This window comes from Mchenga conophoros, linkage group LG17, assembly GCF_057382185.1.
Source record: "Mchenga conophoros isolate Kocher_MC1m ecotype Shallow Benthic linkage group LG17, M_conophoros_male_GT1.1, whole genome shotgun sequence".
NCBI classification, from domain to species: domain Eukaryota; kingdom Metazoa; phylum Chordata; class Actinopteri; order Cichliformes; family Cichlidae; genus Mchenga; species Mchenga conophoros.
Window position 1 is genome coordinate 35,568,689 of NC_140542.1, and position 20,557 is coordinate 35,589,245.

General features: G+C 40.9%; 2 protein-coding genes across 2 annotated transcripts; one reads left to right on the top strand and one right to left on the bottom strand.

Annotated features, from left to right (window-relative positions):
* Window positions 1-6,585: 6,585 nt before the first annotated feature.
* On the bottom strand, window positions 6,586-14,705 carry creld2 (CRELD disulfide isomerase 2). Its single transcript, XM_085252650.1, has 10 exons — window positions 14,319-14,705; window positions 14,076-14,158; window positions 13,743-13,853; window positions 13,492-13,583; window positions 12,436-12,612; window positions 11,559-11,657; window positions 7,996-8,079; window positions 7,734-7,829; window positions 7,089-7,229; window positions 6,586-6,934 (listed from the first exon to the last, which is right to left on the bottom strand). Exons 1-10 carry the CDS (start codon window positions 14,460-14,462, stop codon window positions 6,876-6,878), a joined length of 1,086 nt encoding a protein of 361 aa, XP_085108776.1. The 5' UTR covers window positions 14,463-14,705; the 3' UTR covers window positions 6,586-6,875.
* Window positions 14,706-14,977: 272 nt separating this feature from the next.
* Window positions 14,978-20,487, top strand: alg12 (ALG12 alpha-1,6-mannosyltransferase). Its single transcript, XM_085252649.1, has 9 exons — window positions 14,978-15,165; window positions 17,391-17,523; window positions 17,629-17,802; window positions 17,903-18,097; window positions 18,193-18,295; window positions 18,764-18,988; window positions 19,151-19,320; window positions 19,460-19,535; window positions 19,970-20,487. Exons 1-9 carry the CDS (start codon window positions 15,007-15,009, stop codon window positions 20,205-20,207), a joined length of 1,473 nt encoding a protein of 490 aa, XP_085108775.1. The 5' UTR covers window positions 14,978-15,006; the 3' UTR covers window positions 20,208-20,487.
* Window positions 20,488-20,557: the final 70 nt, after the last annotated feature.

The following is a 20,557-nucleotide window of genomic DNA, read 5'->3' on the forward strand; positions in this document are numbered from 1 at the left end:
GCATTCAAAGTCAAACACTAATTTTTCCTCATTACAGGGCATTTTCATACTAGTGTGACAGCGCTATAAGGAGTCTCAAGAACATCCATCACCACACGAACATGAAACATCCTGCCAACTGAAACATTCACTTCAAAGCTGAGCTGTCTGTTAAAATAAAAACAAAAAACAAAAACTGATGATTCGTGATGGTAGGGATGATTCATTCATGGCCGTGCCCTGCAGCAGATTGGCGATCTGTCCAGAGGGTACCAAGCCTCTCGCTGTACGACAGCTGGGATAGACTCCAGCCCCAGAATTGGATAAGTGGGAAAAAAATGGATGTACAGATGGATGGATGGGATGATTCATGTCCATGCACATGTATAAACCCTACAAGAAACAGATAACCTGTCCAGGGTTGACCCCTTTTTCCCTATGGCAGCTGGGACACGCCCCAGCAACCCCGAAATCCTGAATTGGAAAAGCAGGAAATGAAAGGATGGCTTTTTGGTACACAAACAAAAGTATTTTGGGGGTGACATTTCAACATTCATCTTTAGACTGGGCTGCAAACGTACCACTAAAATAAATTTAGTGGTAATTTCCCACTTTTTCTCCCTGATATAAACAGATTTTACATTTTTATCATCAGCATTTTAGCGTCTTCCAGTTTAGTGTTTTTGTGTAACGATACAACTTTACACTTCCACACAGGCTCCTCTTAACAGGCAGTTGTAGTAGATGCTATGGATGGCATAGGATGTGCAGTTACAAAGCCCACTGAGCATTTGCACTGGTGCATCTAAGATGAATCTCATTGGAACTCATCCATTCTCAAAATGGTGGGTGTTTTAATTGCATTTTGAGGATTAAGACAAGGTTGTTTCTTACCTGATGCACCACATTCATGTTTGGATGCTTTGAATTCTTTACCAAAATTGCTCCCATGAGCAGTGCGATTAGTGTGACACAGAAGCTGAGGCTAGAGTCTAACTGATTTATCGGCACACTCATGTTATGGACAGACGTCAACTATTTACTGATGTACTGATATCAGCATTTCTAACAGTTGATAAATGAAAATTTTAAAGAGTAAAGAAGAAACACGCTTCAGCCATGTTACAAGTGTTGATGTTGTCTAGTTCGTCCCTGATGACAACACATATTTGGAACAACACAAACACACCAAGCAGCTGATCAGAGCACAGTCACGCAGTGTACATGAGTCAAAAAACAAAGGTTAGGTAAATATTTTTACAGTTCATATGTCTAGAAATAAAAATTGGCCAATGTATTGGAACATTGGAAAGGAACAAATATCGGGTGTTGGTCTTACAAACCATATATTCATCAGGCTCTAGTTTAGGCACACAGTGAAAATCCAATCATCAAGGTGAACAAAAAAGGCAAACTTGAAGGGGAGATTAACCAAAGTATATGAAACAAATAAACATATTCAAATGGGAGCTGTTTAAACTGACTGCTAAATATCACTGTGTGCTGGATTGGTATTGTTGTGTAATATGATAGTCTGCTCCCTACAAATAAGTACATACGAGTGAAAACTAAGTTAATTTCAGATTTATATATTTCATATCAGATGAGCTATCCCAGGAGTCTTTCATGTTGCAGTCTAGATCACCAATATACTTTAAACCATTAAACCTTCTCATCTAAAGCCTTTATTTGGTTACAAAAGTGCACACACTTCCCTGTTTGGAGCCTCGGATACAGACTTTATAATAAACTGCCAAACTGGATTTTTGGTCATTTGTGTTTCAAGGGTCATACAGACTGCAAGTCGGTGCGTTATTTCTCTGTTTCACACAGACCAAATTTCTAATTTCCCCCTCCTTCACCTGAAGCAAACAGCTATAGCTAGGCCCCAGCTGCTTCTCTGTAATCTATCCCATGCTTTCACTTCTCTCCAAAGCCTACATTTTATGAAGCATACTAAAGCAGGAGTGCTGGTTTCTTTCACTCAGGCTCATTGCACATCTTTTGAAGGGTCCTCAAAGTGACCAACCAAGCGGCACCTTGAGGAGTCCTGCATCCAGTTTGGGTCAGCCCTGCAGAGTTTCCACTTTGTCAGGCTTAATTGTTGGCGGCTGAGCATCCAGCTGGGTAAAAGGAAGGCAAACCCAACCGCATCAGAGAGGGAACCAAGTTTAAGGAGTGCCTCACATCAGAGGCGGCGCAGACCACTAACAGACAACAAAAACACATGGTGCCACATCTGGCTTCTAGTTAAGCATGCAGTTTCCCTCAGTGTACCTCAGGACTGTGATTATCGCTGTCCCACTGCCTTACAATGGAACAATGAAGATTGTTGTCTAAGGATAGCTTTTAGAAACAGCAGCCCTGCGATCTAACCGCTGATGAATGAGCAGGAGGAGGAGAATCAGAGATGCCAGGAAATAGAGGGCACAGTGTCCTGGCAGGCTAAAACAAAAAAAGAAAAAGAAAAGGCATTTCTGAGTGTAGAAGATCCTGGTGCCATCAGCTTACTGTCAGTGTATTTTCCTGCTCTGCTTGATGCTAGGCTTTCTCGGTAACCCCGTCAGCGTCCTCGCAGTCACCCCGCTACAGCCGGACCATGTGTTTCACAGCTGAGTTTACTGGCAGGAGAAAAAACCACCACAAAGTCGAGAGAAAATTGAGCAGGGTGCCCCTCCAACCACAGAGGATTGGTCCACATGCATGAGTAGACACATAAACACATCTTGATGCACGTTTTAGTTCTTTTTTTTTCTTGCGTGTGTGTGTGGAGACTGACCAGGGATTCACTACACTGCACGAAAATGAAGGCCAGCATCAGGAATAAACAATACCCTCATTTAAACAGCAGACAAGTGGGCGAGTCCTGTGATCAGAAGGCCTGTATCTGAAAGATCACAAGTGCAAAACACTGAAATGTTGCTCCAATCAAAAAAGTGTTTGGAACAGGTGCTCCTGCCACCAGGTACCAGGTAAAAGTTGAGTGTGAGATTCTGCACACTCCTTAATGTCCGGCTTAGTCAGCTGAGACTGAAGAAGTCACTTGGATGAGTGACGAAACGTTTCTCCCACTGAAAAAGATATGGATTTACTTACCTGGATGATTGAGCATGCATCAAGACCTGAAGTGTTATGTATTATCAGAGGCAGGATCACCTTTATTCTTCAACACAGTCTGAACTCTCTTTTTGCATTTCTTTAAGTAGTTGTGAGCAGGCTTCTTGAAGGACATTCTGAGTTCTTTTTGATGTTGTCTGACTTTTGTTCTGTTCTCCATCAAGATGATCACACACTGATTCAATAATGTTGACTTCAGGGCTCTGGGGAGGCCAATCCATGACTGATAGTGGTTCATTTTATGGTTTTCTATGGTTTTACCACATTGGCAGTGTGTTTGACAGCATTGTCACTCTGAAAAATGAAGCCACTGCCAATCAGGTGTTTTCCAGGTATTATTTTTCTGTGTTTAGAATTCCATCAATTTTGACAAATCCCAACACCACAGGCTGAACTGCAGTACCAAACCATCACAAGCCTTCACTGTGCTTTACAGATGGCCATAGACACTGTTCTACATCACTCTGGACCTCCTACATACATACTGGTGACAATTTGGCAGTGACAACAGGTCTTCACTGAGGCAGTGTTCCTCAGTGTTTTCTTCCCTTTCACCGAAACTATTTCTGATGAGGCTTCGGTGAACAGTAGATTTATCAACTGAACTAATGTTCTATTACTGTACTAGTGTACAAACCTTTTCATAGATTCAACTAAAGAAGTGACAAGAAAACAATGATTTTTTGTAACAGGTTGCTAGTAATAAAGTGCCTAGAGACACTTCTTTTAGCTGCTCCCTTTAGGGGTCACCATAGCGATATATCTGCCTCACCTTATCCCCAATATCTTCCTGTATCATGCCAATCCCGCCTCACTACATCGCACGACCTGATATCGTCGTGTTGGTGTTGTTCCCAGATCATCATACTAAATGGTGTTCCAGGATCAACATTGCAAGTGACCAATCAGAATGTTGTGACGTCAGACTTTTGCAACTTCGAGAAAAACCACCGTAAAACAAAAAAACTGTACTTAAACTGCGAGAAACCGCCTCTGTTCGCCGATCAACGGACCCTGACCCTAACCCTTTAATAAACGGTAAGCAGAATTGATATTGTCCTTGCAACATTGGAATTTCATAAATGCACGAATAGCTTGGTGCGCAAAAGAATAACGTCACAACAATGTGATTGGTCACTTGCAATGTTGAACCTGGAACAACATTTTCATGATGATCTGGGAACAACACCAACACGATGATATCAGATCATCCCACTACATCCATTAACCTTCTCTGTGGTCTTCCCTTTGCTTGGCATCTCCACCTTCAGCATCCTTTGTCCAACATATCCACTATCTCTCCTCTCATTCCAAACCATCTCATCCTTGTCTCTGCAACTTTGTCTCCAAATTGCTCGACCTGAGCTGACCCTCTGATGTACTCATTTCTCATCCTGTCTGTCATGCCCACTCCTAACTAAAACCATAACATCTTCAATTCTGCCACCTCAGTCTTTCAATCTGACCAACATCTCAAAACCATGCATCATAGCAGCTCTCACTACCGTCTTTGTAAATCTGCTATCCTTCAAGCAGTCACCACCCTCCTGGCACTCTCTTACAAAGCCGATCCCTGATATAGTCCCACCCCCAACTCGAATCCATCCATCACTCCTACTGCACACCTTACCACTGTCCTCAAAAATGCCCTGCACTACAGTACTACAGATCCAGAAAGACACAGTGCAACTCGTCACCTCTTCTTAACCTGGAAAACTCTTTCCCATGTCTTCATGGTACAGCTCATCAAAACCTTCTGTAGTCACTACAGCTTTTCAAATTACTCTTGTTCCTGAGACAAGAATGATGCTCACACACCAGTACACTTCTTCTCCATTCCTCAGGTGTCCTCAGACCCTCAACCTAACGTCACTCACTTCGATTTCCAAAGCCCTAAAAACGCAAAGTTCCTGACCATAAGTGAAAAACTAACCAATGGACAAAGAAAACTTTGAAAGACCTTCAGACACCTTTGGAGAGCTATTGCTCAAAGCCACTTTTAAAGTGAGAAGAAGGTCTGGCTCTTTGGAAACAAAATATTTTAAGAAATGATAGGCGGGTTGAGACTTTTGCACAGTATTTAACATGACGTGTAAAACCTACTACAGGAAAGGGTACTAAGAATCTGAAATGAGTCTACAGATGTAATACAAGATAGCCTCAGACCTGTGAAACTTGCTTCTCTGACTTTGTTGAGACACTGATGATTAACTTCCAGGGGAAGTAAAGTGAGCATGAACCACAGAACATTCACAAACTGTGACAACAAGAACCACATTGATAATCGCAGAAAATTATCTCACATTTTGGCATTCAGCTTCAAGAAATACCCCCGACTCCAGAAAGTCAGCAGTCCAAACAGAGTGACTGTGCATCTTAGATAAGTGAAATGAATCCCACTTTGTGCCACAGCCTGATAAGACGGGCGCTGTGAGTGAATCACAAAATCTCTGCTGCGCCACTGCCTCGGAGTGCAATAAATAAGAAAAGCCCTGTGCGTCAGAGAAAAAAAAAAAAACAGGTGAATTTACAGTGATTACTCATGGTGCCTGGTCACTCTGCATCAGCTCGCCGCGACATGATGATCCCCGCTTGAGCTGGTCTGCGGCTGAGGCGGCGGTGGAAGCATCATAACAAATACAGTGTACATCTCATAACAGCTAAACTCACCTAGATGGGTGTTGTAGCATCAATAATAGGTACACTGACTCATGTATTAGTCAGTACGCTGACTCATACTGGTGCTCTCCTAAAGAAAAAACAGTCTTGCTAGAGCTATAAGTCATGAATTTTAAAGAAGGACAAGTTTGCTCATTTTTTTCCTTCTACTAATTTTCTGCTTTGGCAATTATCTATCTATCTATCTATCTATATATATGTTTGGTGAACCCCATATTCCTATGCCTCCAGAAAACCCCTTTCCATATGGTGGAGTTAACAGTAGGCAGAGAGGTGGGCTCTCTGCTGCCTCACTGCTAGATTAGACAGGCCTTTACTTGCCCTTTCTTATGTCTTAGAGGGCCTTGCAGTCAAAACAGCTGACATCATCACAGAGGAAGCTGGGAAGATTTACCGCAAGGTGAGACTTAGGTTAGAAAAATGTGTTTTGATCCCCACAGGGCCAGAGGAAGGGCCTTTCCAAAAAGCATGCCAATCAAGGGTAGGTGATGGTTCGGGTTTGCAAGACCAAGCAGACGTCATGTAGAACCGGGCCGTGTGGTATAAGTGAGGGTTAATGTTGGTGGAAATAAGAATGATGTTGATATTGAATATAATGGACAATACACAGCTGTGATCTGGCCTAGCTTCAAAATATTTATGCGATATCAGGGCAAGAGAAGCACCGTCTAGTCCTGTCCAGATGGTTTAAAGCTGGAGCGTCTTTATTTCATAAGACTATACTGCCATCCTGTGGTAATGCATGATTGCTGCAACATACACAAAAACTCCCAAAGCTGAAAGCGTCCGCATTCCGATGACGTCGGTCAGTTTTTGATAAACTTCACATAATGAATCTTTATTGAAACATCGTTGCTTTTTAAAACCATATAAGACAAAGACAACGAGTCTGAGCACACTGGAGAAAAGCAACACCCAGCATGGTGAGAGCGTAAAAGGTGTGTGTTTTTTTTCTCTGTTAATCATCCTCTGCTGGAAATCGACGTCCTCTCGGCTCTCGTTGTTTCGTTAAGTGCATGTGGTTGACAGTTTTATGAAGGAGGGGCTTCGAATGTGCAGCAATGTCAACAGTTTGTTCTTCCTGGTCCCCGTTTGTGACATCAAAGCTCTCCGTGTGGACTCGCGGTTGCCTCAGATGCTTCCGACTCCTCGGCTGTATCTAACATAGGAAAACTTATAGAATTAATCACACTGCAGTCAGTGAAGCACACAAAGTAAACATGTTGCTTAAATAACATCCTCACATCCTACATTACTACTGAAAACTTGTTAGAATGGGTATTGTGCTACCTCATGCCAACACTCATCCTCACCTGGCTGTTGTGTTTGCACACACTCCCCATCTTGCTCCTCGTAGCCTTCAAAGCAGATGCACGTGTAGCTGCCTTGATTGTTGACACACTCCTGGTGCTCTTTTGTGCACACTGGCTCTGACTGCAAACACTCATCCACATCTGGCAAAGATTTAAATAAATACATTAAAAAAAATAAAAAATAAAAATCGAATATATAGATAAAATGTATAGAGAAGTTTTTCATGGGTGCAACCCAAAAATGCATTATCCTTACAAATGTGACATCAGTTAAGGGGAACTAAAACAGACTTTCCAAGGGTAGAATTAAGAGGTTCTGTCCATCCACAGCAGTCTGGAGCTCACAATATCTTTTTTTATTACAACAATTAAAGACACATAAAGGGAAGATGTAAATATGCAAATATAAAGTGATCTAAAGTTAAGCCTGCATCCTACTGTGATGAGAGACTCATGCTTACAGTATGCACATCAATGACATGTCATAGGGCGAGAGGCAGGGTCCACCCTAGACAGGTCGCCAGCATGGAAGCACTAAGAATTTACTTCCAAGGACTGCTTCTTTTGGCTTCATTTGTATTAAACTCAAAGTGGAGACTGATACTTTAACGTAGTGTCAGAAATCTTTCAAATAGTGAATAATACCTGTGCAGGTTCCCTCTGTGTCTTGGTACCCGCTGGCACAAGCCTGGCAGTTATCGGGACCGGCTCCAGTGCAGCCGGAGCAAACTTTATCACAGGCTTTGAGGAACAAACATACCGAATAAAGTTAGATAGGTCTCACAAAACTGTCAGTAAATGGATAACAATCAGACATTGTAATATGAAACACCTAACAGCGATAAGTTCACTGGAAGCAAATTTCCACACTGCTCCAAAAGCTACTGTTTGGCATATGACCTCTTACCCTTGCAAGAGTAGGAACCTTCTGTGTTGAGGCAGTACTGATCTTCTTTGCATGGAACAGGGTCTTTGGAACACTCATTTACATCTGCAACACATCAGACAGAGAGCCATCAAACAGGCTGGCAACCACACAGCGCCATCTGCTGATCATTCTTTGTGTGCTTTACCACAGAGTGAAAACACAAAAAAATGTGAGTGTCTGCAGATTAGATCTCAGGGGCAAAACTGGATGTTAATGGTGAAGGTCAGAGGGGAATGGTTTGACAAAATTAAAACCTTGGCTGGACATAATAAGTATTACCTCTGTGGTTATCAACTTTCCCTGTTAAGCCAGGCGTTTTGATTCAGGCTCTGTGTGTACATATGCTATACTGTATTCCCAAAAAGATAGGAAATTAATTTTGATTGAGTGAATGCAAAATGAATCATACTATATAACTATTTAAAAATGGCAGTTTATAAAACTGTCACGTAGGTTTTCATTTTGACCGACCTGAGTTTTGTTTATAGGAAATGCTTCCTATATAACACTTAGAGGGACTGAACTAGCATTAAATCCACCTATTAATAATGATGAACTGATGATCATCACAGTCAATAGGTAATGCTAAGTCTTCACATGGGTGTGTTTGGGGCAGCCCATCAGTGCCAATATGAAATTGCGATCATATTCAGTATCAGTATTTTCCAAGGTTTTCTGAACATTGTGGATACTGAGGACTTATCATTTTACGACACCAAGTTATGACCCCAACATCTGAATGTTGCCGCAGAAATTGAGACTCGTCAGACCAGGAAACATCTTTCCAAACTCATAGTTTCCAACTTCTGGTGAGCCGGTGAGAACTCAGATTCCTGTTCTTAGGTCACAGGGGTAGCACACGGTGTGGTTTTCTGCTGCTGTAGCCCACCTGCTTCAAACTTCAATGTGTTGTGCGTTCAGAAATGCTCTTATGCATATCTTGGTTATAACAAGCGGGTATTTGAGTTACTGTTGCCTTTCCACTCGCTCAAAGCAGTCTGGCCATTCTCTTCTGAACTTTGGCATTTTCATCAAGAGAACTGCAGCTCACTGGACATTTTCTATGTTTCAGACCGTTCTCTGTAAACCTCAAAGAGTTCTTATATGCATCATATATATGATATAGATCATTATATTTTAATTGTGTTCAAAAACATTTTTCTTCTGGCTTTATCTATTGTGGGTGCAGAATGAGGGTGAAAGCAAAAATGTTTGACTATTACACTGCCTCAAGATTCACCTGTGACCATTCAAAGAGCAGTTGGTGCCCGTCTCCAGGGGAACCTGATCAAATGGACATCAGTCACTCTCCTGACAGTGTCAAGGTCCCGTTTTGGTGGAGGCTTTGCTTACAGAAGGCAACTTTGTTTTGTAACCAAATGCCACAACACAATGTGTGACTATCAAATACAGCAAGAATCACCATGAAACTTTTGTAAACAGGTAAAATGTGACATTTCCATCCTGGAGAAGTTGAAACGCTTGGATCCAGACACTTCCAATGTTGTAAAGTGAGACGGCTTTTTCCTTTGACATTGAGCAATGTATATTCTTAAATTATGAACTCCGGGAATAAAACCCGTTTGACCTATCCCACTTGAGTTCTATGAGAATCATACGTGCTGCCTGCAAACCTGATAACATAATGGTTGTGGACCACTATCAGTGTCCCATCAAAGTCAAAGTTATGGACTTTGGCCTATCATGTCATGTGTCCGCAGTAGTTCCTCGTGTCTGTGCACAGGCTCTTTGGTACAGGCCACCAGAGGATATGCTTCAGATTCCATTTAATTATTGAAACGTGGTCTCTGGGCTAAATAGCTTTGGAGCGTGCTACGAGGCTGCTGCTTTACCCGGGTAATCCGGTTCATCATACACACTCAGGGCCAGCCACCAGGCTATCCTTGAGACTGTCCTTGAGAAAAAGAAGAAAGCTGCAGTGTTCACTGCTGAATATATTTAAAACAAAAGAATAATTTGAATATCAGACAGGACTCACCCACAAGAAACCCGACACTTAAAGCTTAAGTGTCTTGTTGACCTGATTGAAAATGAGAACAGGATGCCACAGTGATCAGCATTTGTTGGTAAGCCTGATTAAACTAATGCTGGACTTGGATGCTAACCGGCGGATCGAACCCTTGGATGTTCTTGGGCATGCCTTCTTTGACCCCAGCCAAAAGGTCAACATTCATTTTCACACCACACATAGCAGCGGTAAATTTCACACCCTGACCTCTTGCAACCCACTACAGGTCCCCAACAGGTGGGTTGGGGACCGCTGACGTATAGGATCTGGTTAAGGCAACTTAACACACACCTCATTTGATTGTAATTACACTAGTGTAGCATTTTAACGAAGTATTGAAGTAAACAGTCTTCCAGCCAACCCAGGTGGCCTTGCATGGAATGGGAAGGAACAGTCTAAACACAGTCGTTATCAGGGTGTTTTTGTTCGGCTCCAGCCTTGCGACCGCAGCTGGCGCTGAAAGGGTATCCACATGAAGTGATGGTGCTTTTTACTTTAGTGCGAACAGCTCACATGAATTTCAAAGCAATTCTAACAGTCCAACACTGGTCTCTAAATCTCCCGTTGGAGAGCCGTTAGCTTCTCCATGATGTTATCAAACTTGCGCCCTGTAATGTTGTCATTCTTGTGCTCAACCAAACCTACTTATTATGGCGTACGCCCCCATAATTTGTGTACACAGCCAAAAGAGTGTGTGTGAGACACTGGAAAATGTACATAAAGGAACGAATCAAGCAGGGGTTGGCAGAGGTACGGGTGAAGGCGCGTCACCCTGCTTTAAAGTAGACATGAAACACCACGTTTTAGTTTTAGTCTCATTTTTCCACTGAGTTATGATTTTAAACTCTTAATTCTTAAATCCAGGCTAATAGACAATGTTAAACCTATGACAGTTCTTTAAAGTAGGACTCCATGGTGTATAAATTGGCCTTTATACATGTAGCCTTTTAGTCCACTTTTAGCTTGACATGGCCATTAATCTCACTTCATAATATACCCCTCAGACTGCTTCAAGCCTTCAAGAAGGCAAGATTAACTCAAACAAACAACCAAGGTATGCAGAAGAGCATCTCTAAAACAGCAGATCAAACCTCGGAGAAGCAGAAGACCACACCGGGTATTAGCCAAGAACAGAAAACTGAGGCTAAATTGGACGAACCTGTGCTAGCATTCTGACTTGTGCTACTAGCATCAAGTTTTAAAATGAACATAAATGTACTTAAAAATAACATTTTCAAGAATTTACGAGGTCTGGTACTGTTCTGAGTTTAAAATATAACTAACCCGTCCATTATTGGTTGATTTCGCAACAATTTGTGTAGTCAATAAATTGTTATGAAACAGCAAAAAGATCGGAGATTTGCAGGTTTATCCAACCAGTGGTATAATAATCAAAGTTGGAACAATGATGGAACCCAAACAGCAAGAACAATAGCTCAGATGACCTCTTTATCTGAGTACTTTTGTTAAGAGAATGTCATGTAGCATGGAGAGCCAGTACACGTTGTCTTACCTACACAAGTTTCCTGGTCGTCTTCCTCCCAGCCTTCCTTGCACTCATCACAGTCCTGATTGTTTGCTCCAGTGCAGGTCTTGCAAGAGAAGTGACATTCTGCAGAAGTGAAGACCAAATTTCCATCAGTACGTTCATGTTGGTGATGAGTTTCTGGTGCAACAGCAGGTAACTTATTTAGTAGGGGTGGGGGAAAAAAATCGATACTGTGTAGTATCGTGATATTTTGTTTGCTAATAATGTATCGTTACAGGGACAGCAGAAATCGATATTTTGTTACAAAAAAAGTTTTTGTGGACTGGAACATGCTCTGACTTCAGAGCATGTTGATCAGCTCCTTTTTCTGAGCAAGAATCCTGACATTCCTTCACTGTCCAAATGTGTTTAACTTTTTTTTGGCACCAACATGACAGTTTACTTATTTTAATTTAAGACATGTTTTATTTTAATTAAGTTTAAAACTTTTATTTAACGTAAAATTATATTTTGTTTTAATTTACTTTCAAATTCTTCAGTTGCTGAATGGGCTGCATAGTTTTCATAAATTGCATAGTTCAGAATAGCTATAATTGTACCAGATGGTTGCATTCAGTTAAGTTGGACTAGACTGTAATACAAACCGTTCAGTTTGTCAACAATAAAACTGACTGAAATGAGAGAAAGACTGAGAGTGAGACTTTGATATTAGATAAAATGAATATTGATAAAGTTTACCTTTATGTACAGAATCTGAATATCACAAAATATTTTTAAAAAAAATTTTTTTTATATCGTATCGTGCGTTAAGTATTGTGATAATATCGTATCGTGGGATGTATGGTGATCCCCACCTCTATTATTTAGGTAAACTGAGTTTTTTATTATTTATTTTTTTTACCTGTGCACAGAGAAAAGCTGTCGTTCCTCACTTCGTTGAAGTAGCCGTCGATGCAGTCTAGGCAGAACTCGCCCGTATAACCGTGGTGGCAGCTGCACTTCCCGTTTCCCCCACGGGTCCCGTCTCCATCGCACGCACCATTCCCGTGACAGGGTCGCTCAGAACCCCCCACACAGGCTTAAAAATGAAGACAGACAAATTATTTTTGTGCTTTTAAACCAAATTTTACAACTCGCTCTTGGGATCTCTCTTTTTCTGTGCACGGTAGCTTCTGCAGCTTTTTTGGTAGATTTTTTTCTTTTTAAAAAAACAAAAAAAACCAAAAACACTCAATGCCACTGTTTTTCTATACATAGTAATACAGAGACCACTGATGTTTGAACACTATAGTTCAGTAATGGTAATGTTTATGTCAAAAACTCTCACTAAATATAAAAGCATCTTTCTTTAAAGGTCCTGTGGCACAACAAATAGAAGATCGGTAATGTGTGAAATCATAAATTTGTATTACATCCTTTTTCCTCATGTGTTGCACTTCTGTAGGTGGTTGCCAAGTAGTCGTTGTCCATGTTAATTTGGTTTGAAAGGAGGCTCAAATACGGCTGATAAGTTGCAAATATGGCCCCCCACTCTATACTGTCCCTGACTCCTCATCTCACATCTTAGTGAGCCTCATTTTAAAGTGATGTCAGTATAATAAGATGTGTGCCACAGATGCATCGTAAACTGTTTTGTTAAACTGCCTTTAAGATGTCAGGTGTAACATTGCTCATGACATAGCTCATGTTTAGGGCCACTTGCACACACACCGACATTTATTCCTGAGTGACAGTTGGGTGAAGACAGGAGGCGCAAATTAGAAATGGACTGTTTGCAAGTAGATGTTTTACAGATCTGACGACTTGGGACAGCATTGGAAAAATGCAAAAGTTGTATGACACAAGCAACCTGTTTTCATAATAACATTGGAAGCCCTAAAATTAAGATGAAACACGGGGGGGGGGGGGGGGGGGGGGAATAACTGGAGCACTGGGGGGTGTATCTGTAAATTCTCACCATTGCAGTCGGGTCCAAATGTTCCCTTTGGACAGCACACTTTGATGGTCTCTATGCAGAACCACTTGTGCAGATCGGGATGTTTCGTTTTCCTGTGTTGCAACAGGAAAACAAGGCAGGAAGAGACGAGGTTTAACAGCAGGTTAACAACGCAAACAACCCTGATCAGCATCTGCCAGCCTGCCTGACCATGTGTCCATCACTCATTAGGTCCCCTTTAAAATCCAACCACGTCATTTGCATCAACCCACCTCTTGAACCACCAAGTCTCGAAATGCTCCTCGTGCTCCTCAACCATGTGGTTGCACTCAAAGCTGCTGCTGTCGCACAGCCCCTCCACGATCTCCATCAGCCGAATCTCGCTGGGGTGGAAGGAAAGCAGCAGACGAGACAAGTGCACAAGTTAGTTTGAGATTGTAAACATACATCTCAAAATGTACAAGAAGATTTATATTTGCATGAAAAGAAAAGAAAACAACTTCATTTGATGGAAAGCAGGTCTGGTGAAAAGTAAACACGTAAACAGCTCAGATCACAGGACCTGTGGCAGGGTGACCTGTAGGCTGGGCTCTTGGCTGTCTCACCTCGTCTCATATTTAGACAATTTCCTCTCCTCCCAGGCTGTGTTTCCTCCTCCAAAGTTCTGGTTTGCTGTTCTCTCGAAGCCCTGACATACAACACAGACATTTTAATTTTTGAGCCCAGAAATAAGAAGGACCCTGCACTGAGTAAAGGACACCCAGGCATCTTACATTAGACTGACGTATGTTCATGTCAACACAATGAAAAACAACACAAAGGAAGAAGGTCTGCAAACGCTCACTGACCTTGTTGAAGTTCTCGGTGATTTGCCGGCAGGTGTTGCAGGCGCTTTTTAAATCCTTCTTGGCGTCAGTAACTTGACAAAGTAAGACAAGAGTTAAGCAAGACAAAAGGCGCAGCAGCCGCAGCTCTGGACCGGTGGACAGCATCTCAGCAGATCAATTCACACAATTTCATATCAGGAGACGAGCGCTCCAGCCACTAGCACGCAAGCTTTTCACTGATGTTAAAGTGCTGCAGCGGTCGGACACATCTATGCGAGGTGTTCCTAACATTAGATGAAAAATAGCGTTATCTATGCAAAGCGTGACAAAATGGTATTTACATGCCGGTTACATGGGAAAAAAAAACAACCCTGAAGCGGTTCTAGTTTTCCGCGTCAGCGTCTTAATCGAATTGTGGCTTGTGGTGATTGGCTGTAACCGCCTGTCAATAAAATGGAAAACCAATCGTGAGTCGCCACGCGCGGGACAATAGAAAAAAAACCCCATCCCCACGTGGAAAATTCAGGAAGCTCGCAGGTAAATTCAAAAAAAATTTTTTCATTTTTTTAAAATTAGGTTTCAATAATATTTCTCAAAAGCCCTACTAATAAAAACCCCTCAACGTCTTAGCCAAAGTAAAAGTTGCATCGTTCACTTCCTGCGACTGCCGGAAGTGAAAACTAGCCTTTTCTCTTTTTTTTCAGCTGTCATGGCTGAAAAGAGGACTGTTTTGGGGCTACCACTGTTGTTTTTATTAGCTTCCGTGGCTCTCTTGCATTTATTTATTTGCCCGTTCACTAAGGTTGAGGAGAGCTTCAACTTACAGGCGGCACACGACCTTCTGTATCACAGACTTGACTTTGACAAGGTAAGCATGCAGCCATTTGATGTGTTAATAAGCTAAGTGGACACAGAAAGCACCCGTGGATGTAAATAAAACATTCGTAATATTCAATTTCCCTTTTTGTCATTTTAAAAAATAGAATACCATTCTTACGGCCCTAAAGATGTTAAATATAAGGTACATTATGAAAAAAAAAATGTGACAGCTGCGGGTACAGTTTAAATCCTACTTTTGATGTAATGCTACGTCCCAAACATTCTGCTTGCTATTGATGCTTGCTATAAAAATCATACACACCAGTAGTTTGACAGCTATACTGCGGTGTGGACTGTTCCATCGTAAACCTATAGCTACAAGAAAAAAATAAATGTGGTCTTATCCTCACCCATTCACGTCACAATATTAGAAAAATACATTCATTCACAATAAAACAAGAGAAGATAACAGGAGCTCTGTTGAAACATGGGGAAAAATATGACCAAAACTGAGGGACAGGGTGGCTGAACATAGGTATACTGTTCCTATTTAACCTGATTTATTGTAAGGCAAAACGCACTACACATAAGCACATCATGGGAGTAACTCGACCCTACTGGGAACTACGAGCTTTGATGCCAGGGTTGGGGATAAAATCAAAGCCTCAAACAAAGAGAGACCTATTGGATTTATGCCATGGAGGCCACCAATAACTGTGGTCCTAATGAGGACTAATATTAGGGTCACTAAATTTTGTAACTGACTAGACTTGACCTACAGTGTTGGCTTTCAGCATTAACATTGCTTTGCAGTTCTTTTCTGCCTTCATTGTAGTGCTCTGATATATCACTATCAAGATTTATAAGAAATTTAAAATTTAAAAAATCCAAAGAAGAGACTGGAGTATCACCTTTCGGAGTATTGATGTTGCATTGCATGTACACCAGAGGGCACTCTGAAGCTAGCCTGGCAAAACCTGTTTGAAATGCCACAAACTCAACAACCAGCTGATCTTGTTATGACAATAAAACATTTTTAAACAGAAATGTCTTATAACCTTCGTAAAGACTCATAAACAACTACACATAAACAGATTTCCCTGACATTTATTATGTTTTGTGTGCCTGAAAGAAAAACAATAAGTTGATATATCGGAATTTTTAAATTACTCAATATCAGTATCTATTGGGCTTTATTCTGTTCTGTTGTGGCATCAATGCTTTTGTTCTATTTTATTGTTTATTACAATGTTGCTTATCACAATATATTACAACTTGATAACATGCAGGACTGTTGTGTTCCCTGTGATGAGGGTGTCCTGAAAAATAATAAGTCAAGAGCACAGTAAGCAGTCCTGAAACTTAGGACTGGACTAGGGCTTAGGAAACTTGGACCCCCCAAAAAGGAAAAACAAAAACGAACCCAATAGACAGCAAAAATATTTGCAGCAGTCTTTACAGCTTGTGATATTTTTAATTAGGTGTTCACTACAAGATGAACTACACTACATGGTACAGAGCTGTCAGTAGTATCCTTCCACAGATGACAGAGTAACTGTGAGAATGACTTAAAAATACATTGCAACACATCTCAAATTTGCATGAGAATGCCTGAATGTTGCTCAATTTTACTAGATAAATCTTCTCTGGGAAGATTAGACAAAGGTTTACCTTTATAAGAAGCATGCACTGTACAGTGTAGGGGGTGAAACAATGCTGTGAAGACATTGTAAAGCACGGTGGAGGGAGGATCATGGTTTGGCTTTTTATTTTTGTTTTTTTATGGTCTGGATATCTGGACATGCAGAGAGTAATAAATTCAAAATTCAGTCAAAAACATACATACAGTAAAATACTGGGGCATCACTCCATGATTTGAAGCTTAGAAGAGTCAAGACAATGAAAAACCAACTATAGGATGATTAGAAAGAAGAAATCCATGTTTTAGAACAGCCAAGAGAGTCCTGACTTTAACATAACAGAGATGCTTTAGACAGTTTACTTGTTTGTTCTGATAAAAAGGGAGAAAAAAATCCATGACATCTGGGTAAATTCCAGGTCTTGCTTAGGGTCATGTGATTTGATTGAAAGCGAGAGATTAGATTGTTTTATCTACTCTTGTTTTTGAGCTCCTTTAAATCACTTATACGGTGATTTAAAGGATTTTAAATCACTTATAAATCACATTTATAAATTTTAAATCACTTTAAATCACAGTGATTTGTGGCTGTATAAGTCTTAGAAAGTACCTTTTTTTTTTTTTTTTCTTTTCAGTATGACCATCATGAGTTCCCCGGTGTGGTGCCGCGGACTTTCCTTGGCCCCCTCTTCCTCTCCACGCTCTCCTCCCCTGTTGTTTTTCTTTCTTCCCTGCTGGATGCACCAAAATTCTACACACAGCTTATAGGTAGCGTACCATCTCACTTTTTGTTGTTTAGTATCCAAACCACTGAGATGTAAAGGTAATTAAAAGCTCTAAAGAGATGTTTAATGTGCTGTTCTTTCTGCACAGTCCGAGCTTCCCTGGGAGTGTGCGTCATCGGTGCACTGTGGCACATGCAGAGAGAAGCAAGGAGGCAGTTTGGCTCCACAGTTGCAGACCTTTTCTGCCTTATATGTGCATCTCAGTTTCATTTAATGTTCTACAGCACAAGGACACTGCCCAATGTATTCGCCCTGCCATTAGGTAACCCATCAGCTCTCATTTGAGTTCTAGTTTCTTTCTTTGTTATTTTTGGAACTTAAATAATCGAGCATTATAATGATGAGTAAAATTCTCGGCCCAGTTCTTATAGCATTCACATCATGGATGGCTCAGAGATATGGCCGGTTCATCTCCCTGTCTGCTTTGGTCATCATTGTGTTCCGGTCAGAGTTGTGCATCTTTATGGGCCTCATGTTACTGATGTCGCTCCTGAGCAGGAAGCTGGGGCTGCTGCAGCTGCTGAAATATACTGTTCCTGCTGGGATATTGTCATTAGGTTAGTGGTTCATCTATAATAAATACAGTGTATGTCTAACAATATTAAAAACGTGCTGATCACTGTTTGTGTTTGCTTTCCTTTGTCTCCTGCAGCTCTGACAGTGGCTGTTGATACCTTCTTCTGGAGGAAGCTCCTGTGGCCTGAAGGCCAGGTTTTGTGGTACAACACCATTCTCAACAAAAGTTCCAACTGGGGAATATCCTTTGATTTATTCCAGCACATCCTGTTTGCTTAGCTGTTTGATAGTTGGGAAACTATGGGGGGGAAATGACAACCACAAGAAAAACACAATGTATTAGAAAATGTGACATTTCACTTTATGGAAATAGTAGGAGAGGATAACTGTTAGAGTTAGGACTTTGTTGACTGTGGAAAAATTACTTTCCTTGTTGGACTGAATATTTCAGTCATTTTATTTGTATTGCACAATTTCACAGCAACAGATTTCTTAGTTTATAACTGTTAATTTAATAAATGTTTTAGTTTCATGGTATCTTAAAAGCGTGTTGATGAACAGCATGTTGATGCCCTTTGTTAAAATATTCCTGTATGAGTCCAGTCTCCTTTAGCATTCTAGCTCAGTTAAAATTCAGGTAATTTTATGACATTGTTGTTGGTTTGTTGTTGGTTGGTTATAGCAGTCCTTGACTATTCTCCCCAGTAAACCTCTCCATTTCTCTGGTACTTCTACTCTGCTGTACCTCGCGCCCTGGGCTGCACGCTGTTCTTTGTCCCCCTTGGCCTCCTTGACAGGCGAATGAGAGCACTGCTGCTGCCCACAGTGGGCTTCATTCTGCTCTACTCACTGTTGCCCCACAAAGAGCTGCGTTTCATCATATACACTTTTCCCGTGCTCAGTTTGGTGGCTGCGCGTGGTTGCTCTTTCATGTAAGCTGAAACGTACGGCACCTGTCCTTATATTGAAAGAAGAGTGAATGATCCTAAAAAGTTTCCTTTCTCTTAAAATTGACATTGAAATTTGGAGAGCTGAAGCTGTTTGTCATGCTTTTTACTGTTTTGTTTGTTTTTTCCTCCTCCTATGTGATTTAGTTTGTGCAACTACCAGAAATCCTGGATATACAAACTGGGTTCTGCATTTGTGGTTGGCCAGCTGTTGGCAAACACGGCATACTCTGGTATTTGCCTCTATGTTTCTCACCACAACTACCCTGGAGGCAGAGGAATGCAGGAACTACACCGGCTGTTGCCAGCCTCAGCAGGTTGGAATCACATCAAGCTTTTTTTTTTCTTTCTGAAGGGAGCGCTCACACAGTTACATATTTAAAAGTCTGTCAGAAATGCAGGAGATAAAGAATCGTGGTTTTCTAGTGAACTCTCATTGTTGCTGTCTTTCCTCAGATGTATTTGTTCACATTGACACCTACACTGCTGAGACTGGAGTTTCACGCTTCCTACAACTAAACAAAAACTGGAGGTTGGTGTTTTATTTTGATCTGAAATCTGGCCACCAATCTTCTTTTTTTTTTTATATATATACAGTTTTAAATTTTCTATTTTTTTGTGTGTGTTTTGAGTTAAGCTTAGAATTCAGAAAAAAATTTGGCCTCACTTCAGTTTTCAGTATCTGTATTGTCAGTTTTAGCTTTTTTCAATTATTATAACATGGGTAACATTTGGAAATGGGGAAATTGTTACAATCTCAGAATAGGTACTGCAGTACAAATACTTTGGAAAGGCAGGTCAGACATGCTGGACCTCAATAAACATGTCTGTGAAAGCCTTATGAAGCAGGTTACATCATCAAAGTGACAAAAATAAATACAGCTTTATTTTTTTATCTTAGCTTTTTAAGTAAACTTAAAATATTATTTTAAACATTTTTAACACTTTACTTCCCATTTTCAACAGATATGACAAACGTGAGGACTTGAGCCCCACGAGCCCAGCTATGCAGATGTACTCGCACCTATTGATGGAGGCTAATGCGACCAAGATAGAATTACTCCAGGACACCCATCAGCCTCTGACCTTCATAGAAGGTTACCGCAACATTGCCTTCAGTGTGTTTCACTTCCCTCCTGTCAGAGTGCACTTGGAGAGAAAAACTGTGCTGATGGAGAGAAAGGCCATCAAAACAGTGACTTAAACAAGTGTTGGATTTTTTTTCTTTAAATTTGCTGACCACTACTGTGAAACCAGTGCTTTTACAGAATAATAAAAAGTATCTCTCCAGGTATCACATTTCCACTACAAAAGATTATCAGTGTTGCATTAACATAGTCATGAATCTAAATCTTATCTGCTCTCATGCAAGGAAACGAGCTACCACACGTTCTCCGTGAAATTATTTTGTCTTCTGAATAAATCTTTGTATTATTATTTTTTAGCTCAGAGGATAACAAAAAAATAAAGTTCACTGAACACTGGAGATGCTTAAAATGACGTGAAAACATTGAATTCTTGTACTCGTGTGCCTTAAGGCTCCACACTAAACAC